At 42.4% G+C, this 13019-nt stretch overlaps 1 protein-coding gene across 1 annotated transcript; it reads left to right on the forward strand.

Annotated features, from left to right (window-relative positions):
- Nucleotides 1-3662: 3662 nt before the first annotated feature.
- Nucleotides 3663-7598, forward strand: LOC135383201 (uncharacterized). Its single transcript, XM_064612773.1, has 4 exons — nucleotides 3663-4002; nucleotides 5686-5845; nucleotides 6407-6514; nucleotides 7398-7598. Exons 1-4 carry the CDS (start codon nucleotides 3763-3765, stop codon nucleotides 7454-7456), a joined length of 567 nt encoding a protein of 188 aa, XP_064468843.1. The 5' UTR covers nucleotides 3663-3762; the 3' UTR covers nucleotides 7457-7598.
- The last annotated feature ends 5421 nt before the right edge of the window (nucleotides 7599-13019 follow it).

Genomic DNA, 13019 nt, shown 5'->3' on the forward strand with positions numbered 1-13019 from the left:
ATGGCAGCTGTGAAATGATAGGTACTGTTGGGAGTCAGCGGGTTAATCTTACAGTCACCTTCAATGGCGCGATCCCTAACCTTAAAAACATACTGAAACGTCATCACCCAATTTTAACACAGTCGGAGCACCTTGGAGAAATATTCCCAGAACCGCCTCGCACAGCATATCGTCGTGCAAGGAATCTTCAAGACCACTTAGTCAACGCAAAAGTCAATAAGCCACCTCCTACAACCGAAGGCTGCCACCCATGCAACGGACGAAGATGCCAAATTTGTATTGTAATGCAGACTGCAGACAGGGTACAAAGCACAAACAGCAACTTCCAAGTAAAAATCAAAACTACTTCTGACTGCAACTCATCCAACGTAGTATATCTATTGGAATGCAACGCATGCAAATCACAATATATCGACCAAACTACAACATCATTCCGAATTCGTTTTAATAATCACAGGTCCGATATTACAAAGAAACCAAATCTCCCTGTGTCGCGTCATTTCAATCAAACCGGCCACTCATTCAAGGACATCCACGTGTACATCTTACAATCTGGTTTCCCCTCAGACCGTAGCAGGCAACAGCGTGAATCATTCCTAATCCACAAATTCCAGTCCACGATAAACGAAGACTCCGGCGTATTGTCTACAGTTCGCAGCCTTAGCTCCTAGACCAAGTCCCCCGACCCTCTTTCGTTCTTTCTGCCGTCTCTCTGTTACCATTTCAGGTTTATCAGACGACCAAGGAGAACTCTCCTGGAAGACAGCCAACGCTCCTGCAAGTGCTCAATGGACCATTAGCAACAATGCTCCTGCAACATCACCAACTCCGCTCCACGTGCACTGTTCCCCTCTCATTTTCCCCCTTTCCCTTGTATATAAGCCCTTATCACTTATTTCCAAGTTTAGTTCTGTTGAAGGCAGCGCTGACTGCCGAAACGTCGACCCCTAACTGTAAATCTATTCCTAGCGCCCCCTTAATTATTAATGTAATAAAAGTAGCAAGTGTTTTTAACCCTTATACGGCCTCCCAAGTCTCTTCATTACTTGTAGTCTATTCGTTTTCGCGTCCATCTGTACTCAGTTATACATTCATATATATATATATATATACAGGGTGTTTCAAAAAACGTGTCATTCGGACTTTATAAAAAAAACGGGGCGACGGAAAAATACGTGGTAAACGGCATTTGTGTGGCAACTGAATTTGCCACCTTGAAAAAATATTTTCATTTGATTTTAATTAAAATAAATTGAATTTCTTTAATTGAACTCCAAATTTTCCCAAGTCAACCTCACGTTTTTTTTTTTACTGAATTATAGAGCCCGTAGCGAACTTAGTCGGATCCACTAAGAAATCTGCTCGATATTGCAAATGGAACTGCCCAAAAAAAGTCCCGAAATTGAGGCTTCAGAGTTTCGGGTATTCAACAGCGCACCAAATCAATCGGAAAAATGCGCGGAGGGCAGGACATGCTCCTGCCCACATGAAGCTAGAACAGTTTATCGCCGGACCGGCGTGCAGCACAAGACGCGCAGATAACAAGGCAGGTGACATTCCACCATGCGTTGATAAGCGGCAAACAAAAATGATTCCGCCCCTTTTTTCCCGCCCTGTGCTTTTTGGACCTTCTATCTTTCATGGGGGCAGGAGCAGTCCTCCTCTCCACGAATATTTGCGTCTGATTTGGTGCGCCGTTGAATACCCGAAACTTTGAAGCCTCAATTTCGGGACTTTTTTTGGGCAGTTCCATTTGCAATATCGAGCGGATTTCTTAGTGGATCTGACTAAGTTCGCTACGGGCTCTATAATTCTGTAAAAAAAACGCTAGGTTGACTTGGGAAATTTTGGAGTTCAATTAAAGAAATTCAATTTATTTGAATTAAAATGAAATGAAAATATTTTTTCAAGGTGGCAAATTCAGTTGCCGCCCGCGTGCAGTTTACCCCGTATTTTTCCGTCGCCCCGTTTTTTTATAAAGTCCGAATGACACGTTTTTTGAAACACCCTGTATATATATACACACAGGGTGTCCCAGAAAATGTGTCATTCAGTTATAATAAAAAAACTACGCCACCTAGAATCACGCGGTCAACAACATTTGTTCTTATTAGGTTTTTGCCACCTCCTAATGTGACTGTCATGTACTCAGAGTTCAATTATGTAAATATTTGCGAACTGAACTCGGAAATTTTCCAAGTAAAGGTCACTTTTTTAGCCCACCAATATGAAGAGCGTAACAAATTCACTCAAATTCATGATAATTGACAGTGATACTCACGAGCTATCCCATCGGAAAAAATAGCCGAATATCATGCTCTTCGGCGCATCGGACCATAATGCGCAATGACTTTTTGAGCGCAATCGCTGTCAGTCCGACGAAAGGAGGTTCTGAAGCCAGCCCACAGGGTGATAGTAGAAAAAGTAACAGTTCCTAAAATTGGAAGAGGGAAAGCATTATGCAAGCAAAAGTCGGACGTGATAAGCCGTGCCTGTGTTATCTCTTTCTGCGATGTCGGGGAGGGCTGGGTTTCCAACCTCCTTTCGTCGGACTGACAAAGATTGCGCTGAAAAATTCATCGTCCGCTATTCTGTGCGACCTCCGTAGAGCATGATGTTCGGCTATTTTTTCCGATGGGATAGCTCCTGAATATCCCTGTCAATTATCATTAATTTGATTAAATTAGACATGCTCTTCACATTGGTGGGATAAAAAAGTGACCTTTATTCGGCAAATTTCCGACTTAAGCTCGCAAAAATTTGCATAATTAAGCTTACGTTACACGACATTCACAACAGGAGGTGACAAAAACCCAGTAAGAACAAATGCCATTGACTGCATGACTCTAGGTGGTGTAGTTTTTTTATTATAATAAAGGGGGGACACCCTGTTTATAGATGTGTGTGTGTGTGTTTATTCATTTTTATTTTTATTTCACTTTTGAGTTCACTTCACACGGGTGTAGAAAATTTCAAGTATAAAAACATTGAATGGCTGTAACAGTGAAAGTAGTGCATTCCATTTGCTCTTATATTTGGAAAGAACCCAAGCAAGGAAGGAGTAATGGTTAATTGCAAAAAATGGCAACTGCGCCTTTGGGAACTGCCCTGTGACAGTCATTATTTTATTTTTTTGCTCGATAGACTAAGCACACAGAAATATCACAAAGCAGTCAGAGTCGAATGAATAACAATCGATGCAAGAAAGAAGTTGTTCTTCAGAATGACCTGTTTGCTGATGGCCGTCATCATCAGTAACCTAGATTTCTTTTTTTTTTTTTTTGATACCCCATCATGGTTCCTGTAATGCTGGCCTTATAAATGCAATATACTGCTTACAGAACCATCGAGCCAGCGACGCTCGTTACTGACGCTTAGTAGCGAAAGTGTAGTGGAGGACACTGAACTTAGCAGCACCGCATCAACAGCCAAGAAACACTCCACTGGCACTGCCACAGGTGTTGTGCTCCTTACCTACACATCTTGCATCCACATTGCTATCATTATCAGAACATTCATTAGGAGTCTTTCTTGCTGTAGAATGGTTCAAGCAAGAAACTTATCACTTGTTATTACTCAAATTGTTCATTGAGTTGTTAAATTGGGGATAGAAACGCATTGTCTGTTATGTGAAATTGACTGGAGTTGTGAGCTTCTCTTGAAGTGCAAAATTCGTTCACATTATGTTTAGTTGCAAAGCTGCGTGACTGTACTTCTGTCTTACATGGTTAGTGGCTCATTACTGGTGCCCTGTTTCCAGATATGCAGAAGGAGACGCTGAGACTCCTGAGGCGAATTGAGTTGGTGCACGATACTATGGTATCAAAACTTGAGCTGATGCAAGAGGGCGTGTCGTCCCAACTTGACATATTGCTGGCACGGATGTCAAAGCAGCCGGATATCATCGAAGATGATGTTGAACCAGTTCCCTTTACCTCATTGAAGGATTTTCAGGACTTTGACAAGTCACTTGGACAGTCAGCTTCAAAGCGGAAGGCACTCGTAAGACATGAAATAGCTCTGATTTGGATTTCTACCTACTTTGCTTTTTTCTGTGGCGCCTGACACTGCAAAGAGGAATTATGGTTGAATCACTGTATAACATGGTTGCTCTTTTCATGATACAGTCCTTACTGTTAGGTGTAGTATCTGTAAACAGGTTACTAGCCTTTCTTCTAAAAACTACACAGTCAGGATGTGGTGACATCATTATGTCCATACATACAGGGTATTAGTAATTCTGGATTTTGCAGCTACTGAATACTAAATATACTGAATTGCTGCTAGTCTCATTTATTTGTTAGCTAAGAAACATCAGGTGCTTCCACAGCATCACTTACTGAACAGACCCAGTAGCTAAGCAGGGAGCCCTGTAGTAATTCCATTGCCACTGCATGCTGCACAAATGTGCACATAGAGACCCACTATGTTACCTTGTAAGACACCGAACTAAAATACTCCAGTGTAAACTTGGGGAAAGTATAGCTGAGTACTCATATGTACAAAAGCAACAGTCTTAAGAGTGCGCAACGCGATGCAAAATTGTCACAAAGTTGCAGCTACACCGAGCGTACTCGCTGTTTACTTGTCATAGAAAACAAATTTTCCGAAAGATACGTCGGGTTCATGGGCTCATTCTTCCTGCTCACCTGCCATCCTAAAAAGCTTGAATCTCAAGGATTCTGACACTTCACCTGGCCCTGTTACAGGAGATCGCTCCCCCCCGAATACTCAAACATGGCATCTCCGCCTGCTGCCGCCACGATACTGCAGCACTTACGAATAAGGCGTATCGGGTTTAAAAATGTCAATGACATAGCCACCATTGCCCTCCAGGGGTTGTTTGCATAAGGCGGTTTGAGATTGATCTCTCACACGAGTTCGATGTCAAACTCGTACTCAGCGTTTGAACCGGTTGCATAAAGCAAATTTGAGAGAAAAGATTAGATCGCGCTTGAGCACGTTCTTGTGTAGAGTTCTCAGATTTTGAGACAGGTAACTACCATGCTGAAATGGGTTCTCAGTTTGAGGATGGCTGCCCTGCTTTCAATACAGATGGTATAGCTTTTTGATCTGCCACTCGCATGTAGCTGCATTTGCTTTGTAATGGGCTGGTACATTGTGTTTCGTTGAGGTTGTTGTCAAATTGAAAATTACTGACCTAATAACATCCATTCATTTGTCAACTTAACTTGCCAATTCTAACCTGTCTGTCTAATTTGGGTTCCGTTTCACTGCCGCTCAACCACTGAGAGACAGCTACGAGATACAGACGACATGTAGTCCTCTCCATAATGTAAAACAACAGCGCACACGAGGCTTGGTGTCCATTTTATTAAACAGAAGGGCTGTACAATCTGATGAAGTTACTGAAATATCTGTATGGAGGAGAGAGGACATGCAATGAAATAGTGTCCCTGCTGTGTATCTTCAACAGCAGCTATCGCTTAAAAATGTTTAGTGATATGCGACGTAGATAATAGTTGCTGAGCCCATCATTCAATATCTGTTCACATTGCTTTCACATGCACAGATGTGTTTTCAGGGAACCATGAATACTCGCGGGTATTTGACTTGTGAATAGCAGTGAATGTGAATAGCAGTTTCATGATTGATCTGTGCTTGGCATTGACCAAGTGCATGGTGTTCGTCATCCAGATCATCTCCTTCTTAACGTTCTTGCAGAAAAACAAGTGGAAAAGATACGGAGGACGCAGTGCGAAGGACGCCACAACAAGAATATTGAATATGTTGATGCTGGACAATGTTGCCGTTAATTACAGTTGGGAAGGCAAGAAGGGAAAGTCGAAGTTTAAAGATCTGTGGTGCTGGGCAGTTATGCGTGGTATGAACTTCTACTCTTTGCATTAATAGCATTGTAAGGTTTGTTCCATTTCGGTCCTCACATAACCCTAAACTTCCTGCATGTCTCCCGTACATATATCCGTTCTCCCTCTCCTCTCGTGAGAGTACACACACAGTTCTGGTCCCGGTGTCCCTCACACTGCCCCCCTTAATAAGTGCATCCGTGATGCATAAGCCGGTGACAAAATACACAGGATAGACTTTTGTTCAATGTGTGAAGAAATACACTAATTGGTCACCTTGAACATTCTTGATATCAAGGTGAATAGTCATCATTGTCTTATAATTTAGATAAACTTTGTGGCTTCTAGAGGGTTAAATCAGTTGTCAGCAACCATATGTGCGTCACTAATTGTTTTGCCCCCAGAGGTGCCTTACATTGTCACAGTAGCAGCAGTTGTACCGTCGCACAAATGGTGTCTTTGTATCCTGTTTTCTGTGCAGCTCACATGTTGCTGTCATGTCGCTCTACAGGAACTGTAGAAAACAAGGTGAATAATCACAAATGTTTTATGGACTACATTTTTCTGTTCGTTAATAGAAGCTTTGAGAGAGAATAAGAATTTTGGAGGCGCTTCTGACTACGAGGGAGAACAAGCCATCAAGTCGTGGCTCCGCCACGCGAGCGAACGTCTCTACAAAAAGAACCGTAAGTATAGATCCCATGCCTTGTTTGGCATCCTGCCTTTGTTGTTTCATAAAATGAAGCACTGTGCTTTTTGCTGATGTTTCCTGAATATCATAAATGGGACTTCCCGAGGCACAAGCCAACCTCATTGAATCAACGGTGTGCCAGTATTTGACATTTCAAATACTTGTCAAATAGTTTTCATATTTTATTCATATTTGAAAGTTTCCGATTTCGAATATGCTTTACAGCCATGACATTTGCCTGCAGCTCAGCATCACTTCATGCGGAGAAGCCCACTATAAATTTCATCCATATTCAAGGTGCAATTTTAGAGATACACATGTACTATTCGTATTCACAAATTTCTATATGTACAAACCTGTATTAGTCTGGTAGTAAACTGTCAGCAAATGCAGCAAAATGGTTTTCTTGCTTTGCGTGTGTGTAGGAAAATAAAAAGTCTTACATTTTTTCACAATTTTTTAAAGAGTAGTTAGTTTCCCCATACTGAGCAGAATTGGAATTCTCTAGTGTGCCGTGCAGAAATCTGAAAAGTCTGAGAAAGAGTTGACAGCAATTTGTGTTGATATTATTTGCTTTGCTGTAACTCCTGCTAGGGTCACTGGGCCTGCAGGAGTATTAGAGAAAATAGAATCATGTGTTACCTGGCATTTTGCATGCATCCCTTTCCTACTCCTTCACAAAAGCTAGGCTTTGTAACTCTGTCTAATGTTGCAGCGGGATGTAAATTTCACCTGAAGTGACCATTGAATAGTTCTAAGAGAAATGGGGAAAAGTTATTTCACGCTTAAATATACTAAGTCTTTAAACTTCTGACCCAGATTTACTAACACAGGAACTGTGTTATGTGCATTGTTTATAGTCTGTTGTTGCCTTTCAGGTATGGGTGAAGCAGATTCCGGAGGTCATCCCGATTCCCCGAATTCCGGAGGCCACTAGTTGGACACTCATCTTTTGGGCGAACTTCTCAAAGTTTTCGTGTCTTTTTCGTATCCCAGGATGACACGGGGGAGTTTTCCAGCCACAGATTGCAGCTCTTACACAGCCGTGTCCAGTTATTCTGGTCCATAAAAAATGCATAATACAGGGTGTCTCAGTTAAATCCCCGGGCTAAAGAATTTGTGAACGGGTGCACCAATCGAAGAACTTTCTTTCTTAGAAGTACCTGTCTGATACTACCTACAAACTGCGCACCATGTGAATGAGTGGGAGGAAATCATTATCTAAATAAAAATTCAAATGAGTTTTGTGAAAACATAACTTCTAAATCAGGGTGCTGTCAGCATTAAAATGGGTACTACACCTTTTGGATAAAGATATGGGACCAAAACCGGGTCATTTGTTGCAGTAGCTGATTTTGGCTTAGATTTTGTCACAGTGAAGCGCAAAAGGATGGCCTTCCACTCCCTTACCCCCCAATGAATTCAGTGTTCTTGAGCTTATCTTGCAACAGGGAGTGCTGAAGGAAAAGTTCATTGGTGGATAAAGGAGTTCAAGAGCATCCTTTTTTGCGCTTCATGGAGACCAGCCACCACAAAAACCAACTAATTGCTGCAACAAATGAGCAGATTCAGTGGCAGATTTTTATCAAAATGGTGTCCACTGAAGGCCCTAAAAGGGATAGCACCCATTTTAATGCTGACAGCAGCTCATTTAGAAGTTATGTTTTCACTGAACTCATTTGAATTTCTAGTTAAATAATGAGCGCCTCCTACTCATTCACACGGTACGCAGCTTGTAGGTAGTATCGGACAGGTACTTGTAAGAAAGAAAGTTCTTCGATTGATGCATCCGTGTACAAATTCTTTAGCCCGAGGATTTCGCTGAGACACCCTGTAATGTGCATTTTTTATGGACCAGAATAACTGGATTTGAGACACCCGTAATATGTGCCTTTTTTTTACCTTAGTGGTTTTTTATATCCTTATTTAGCCTTTATCCTTAGCTATACATTTTTACTTATTACCATTTACCTGAAGGTACAAACAGTTTTGTCTCTGCCTTTAGGGCAAAGCAGAGGACACTTTTGTGATAGCAACTTTACCAGTGATCTTATTGGTGCTCTATAAGTTTACGTTCACCCTGTACGCTAAGGGCGCGTGTGCTCTTCTTGACATATCACGTTTTGTTTTCAATTTACATCTTATAAAAGTACGTACTTCGCAATATTTTGATACTTTGACTTATATTTGCAGTTGAAGTGTGATGTTACTTCTACCTGAAGGTTTTTCTAAATAAAGCTAGTCATTTTTACACTTTCATCCAGTGTGATGAGTGACTTCATAGTTAACATGTGCTCTAGATGCAAGAAAGGATATTATTAGTAACAAACAAAAGAAACCCTGCTAGTAGTTATGTCCGTAACTCTACCTGCCACGGACGTTTCTCGGAATGTCCACGAGGTGGCCACTCGGACGTCTCCAGGACGTCTGATGGAAAATAGCTGATATCCCACGGACATCCACATGTCCGGCTTCAGATATCCTATGGACAACCGTGGGCTTTTTATTTCCGTCTGGGCGTAAATGCATTGAAAAATGAAGTGACTCAATAAAGTACACCTGTTCACATGTGATTTTGCGTTCATGTCCCTTAATACTTCACAGCAAATCGAATTACATTTTTGTCCAAGGCAACCCGAGAAAACGTAGTAGGGGAAGAAAATTAGATCACTTTCAATAGATGTTCAAATCAAAGCGTGTTGACTTTCGAAAGGAAGTCTAAAGCAAGTCCAGAACAGAATGTGTTTTGAAATCTTTTGGACAAATGTCAAAAGGAAGTCTGTCCCAAATAACCATTAGTTGACCAAACCAATACCAAAGGATTTTCCATATGAAATCTACGGAATTTCAATACCACTTCTATTGACTCTTTTGACTTATTTCTATAGAATGTCTATAGCATGCACACATATTTTTTATAAGAATGCCGACGCTGTCTGCCTTTTTCAACGACTGCTGACGGGTAGAAATCCAGCGTACCAGTAAGGAAGTATAAAGGGAATTGCCTCAGGACGAGCCTTTACCCTTTAAATACTTTAAGTACCATGCCAATGATGTCCTTATGCAATTCCCTTTTTTGCCTAAGGACAAAAAAGGCAAATCATTTTTCCACGACTGCCTTATTGCAATACTAAGAGTCGCATAGCTTCGCTGTGCGTTGTGCTTGGTATGTCCTTATAGGCTCCCAGTATCCTCGCTTGTGTGCTTGTGGCAAGAGGCAAGTTCAGGACCAGGTGTCAACAGGTTCACGTTGCTGGTTGTGTGTCGCGTCCTGGTTTTCTTTCTTTTGTTCTACTTCTTCTCTCGTCAAGCCTAGAGAAATGCTTTATCGGTGTCTGTTACTGTGAGTATTTATGTACATAAACCGTCCGCATTCAGGATTGCCATTTGCATACCGTGTCTAGGTCCAATACGTTTTCAAGTCGCTTGCCTTTAATCCAGGGCCCACATGCATAAGGTCGAAATCCATTTCACAAAACGGCGTTAATTACAGCGCTTAGCTGTTTCAATGTAATGAAATCCGGTATCTTTCGGTTCGCAAAATTCTCGACCTGAAATGCATACATATCACTTTTCGGTTTGAGCACAATCCGTTAGTTTTCCATATTAATGCACGTGGGTTCCGCGCCGCTATTCATTTACGAGGAACGCAGTATAATTCTGCCAGCGAATCAACTGACATTTCAGTTTCGAGAGCACCACTCGGTTCTCCCTGTTCGTTTTTCTCGTATTAGAAAACCGGACTTACAACAGTCACTGTCACAGGTTTTCTTTCTTCTTGTTTTCACCCCTTAAATTGCGACTTCCACCTTCAGTTTGCGTTAGATTAAATGGTTAGAAACAAATATTACGCGGCTATTAGTTGTCTATTTCTTTTGAGTGCTCATACAAGCTGTTACAAACTGTTATTACGTGGGCTTCAACGTACAAGTAGCAGCCAAAAGAAAAGCCTGTACCGATAAAGGGCGCTCTGTTGTTGATGATGATGATAAAAATCATGAAGCAATCGATAAATCGATGAATGATGTGGCGCAAAAGCAACTCAAGCTATAATACGTCAAAACCATGGTAATATTGTGACTAGTTAAAAATCAGACGATTATACTAAAAAAAAACGTAGGCATTAAGAAGCACACAATCATAGTGTAGTTAAAGGACCAATGTCCCTACAAAGCTGCAATCCGCAAAGGGTCAGCGAAGTGTCGGTAGCGAGACCCGAACCCATACCTCTCTGATTTCTGGTCAAGTGTATTACCAATTTCACCATTCTGACGTCGCCAACACACAAACTTGCCAGGGCCTTGTTCAGAAGGCGCGCACAGCCATTGACTCAGCACATCTGACCGGAAATCAGAGGATTGTGGCCTTGTGGTTTCATTGCGCGCTACCTCTTGTTTCTTGAGTTGTTGACTCTTGCCAGCTGCTTTACTTGCTACCACAAATTGCACCAAATTAGTTTGTTACGTATACCCCTTGACTTTGCTTAACGGCCACATGTGACCGTTACAACGCGACGCGCACTGTTCTCTGATCTACTCTGTGCATTCCACTTATGGTTCAAACATAATCTCAAAATGCCCGCTTCAAAGGCACCTCAATCAACCAGACAAGCAAACAAGACAAAATACACCGACAACACTTACCAAACAGCACGCTGCAGCGAGACGCTCGGACAAGTGACTCGATCCGATAGGCACGGCGCATCTGTTGCTTGCATACGTTCGAGACCCGGAACCATAATCCTTGCAGTGCATACTAAACTCAGATGGTCAAATGACCTGTAGTTCACCAAACGACCTCCCCAAAGAACACGATAACTACTACAACTAACTCAATCCGCCATAGCTGGATAACACAGAGTAAACAGCACACTGTTGCCAGACCTGTCGTAGCGAAACATTAGAAATTTGATGGCCACTACACCTTTTTCACGCCAATTCTCGAAATTACACCCTGCCGAGCGGGACATACACATATTACACCAATTTCAGACCAAAAACAAGGTGTATTCCTTTTCTTGAGGGTATAATAAGGAAGTAACGCAATTGATACACCCCAAACACACCCCAATTACACCTAAAAAGGAGTTTTATGCTTTAGAGTGATGGGGTAGTGTACTGCTCTCAAGCGGTGAATCACCCCAGACCATAGTCATGATTTATTTGTTGTTGTCAGAGTAGCCCACCACGGACTGACACAAAGAAGAGACGAAGACAAGTAGCTTGGTCTTCGGACTTTCCATCTGTCCGTGCACACTGGTCGCACTTCTCAGTTCACAATATCTGTTATCGAAAATTACTCCCCGAACATGCAAGCAGCGTACAAAGGAATGTGTATGACACATGAAGCCATTTATGCCACTCTTCGAGCAGAGTTGATCCAGCGCTCGCTTTCTGCATGCCTCGGCATACCTCTCGTCAAGATGGCGCATTCGTTCATAGAATACGCCTCGAGGTGGCTTTTACAGCGCAGTGACGCTACCGCTTGAGATAAGTTGACTCTCCCCAATGCTGTCACTGCGGTGCTGTAGAAGATCTAGATCACGTTTTTCTCCATTGCGCACACTATACCAACCTTCCCGAACCGTACTCTCCGGATCCCTTAACGAGCTAAACTCTCGTCCTTCTCTTTCACAAAATTGCTTGGTGCCTGGCTATATCCAGCCCACCAACGCTCTGCCCTCAACGCTTTCTTCACCTTTCTGGATACCATACGGCTTCGATCCTTATTGTGACGGGACTTATTATTTCATTCCCCTCATCACCGCCCGCAATGGGGTACAGGCGGTGAAACTGGCGATGAAGCTCCCCACTCATCATATCACAACAAAGTTGTTGTTGTTGTGTTATGCCACTCATTCGCGTATTTATATACGTTTTATGTTATCAAATGCAATTTTTGGACAACATAAGCTCTACATAAGCGACGGCATACCTTGTATAGGGAATACACCGTAGTGAGTACTTAAGTAAAATACACATATACGTACAATAATCCAGGGTCCACTGGGAAAAGAAGGAACGAACTTACGTCCCTGCTGTTAAGTGCAGTGCACAATAACATTCACGAAATAATATGACAGCCGTCTTGAATCGTGGGCCGTTTCATCGTGCAACCACTTATTTGAAATCTAGCCGTTGTAAGGCTTTGTAATTCCTCATTCCTGACTTATAGACAACCTGCGCAAGGGCCCCACTGACTGCATGGAATTCCTGTTTGGTGAGAATCAAGGGTACGCGTGAACTACAAACATGCAGCAAATTGGTTCGATTGTTTGCAAAAGGTATGCGATGCGTCGGCTTGCACTGAACAATATACATTCGTGACGTGTTCCATGGTCAGTGGGAGGACATGCGGGTTACCATGCCCTTGTAATCATTCACGCGCCGATCTCTGAGCACGTTAAACAAGGTAAAGGGGATGGAGAGTTTCCGGGAACCGGAGCGTTGCATGCCGTCGATTCGTGTGTGCCTGCGAGGCGGAGCTGCAGTGAACTGTGA

The sequence above is a fragment of the Ornithodoros turicata genome, chromosome 2 (genome assembly GCF_037126465.1).
Source record: "Ornithodoros turicata isolate Travis chromosome 2, ASM3712646v1, whole genome shotgun sequence".
Taxonomy (NCBI): domain Eukaryota; kingdom Metazoa; phylum Arthropoda; class Arachnida; order Ixodida; family Argasidae; genus Ornithodoros; species Ornithodoros turicata.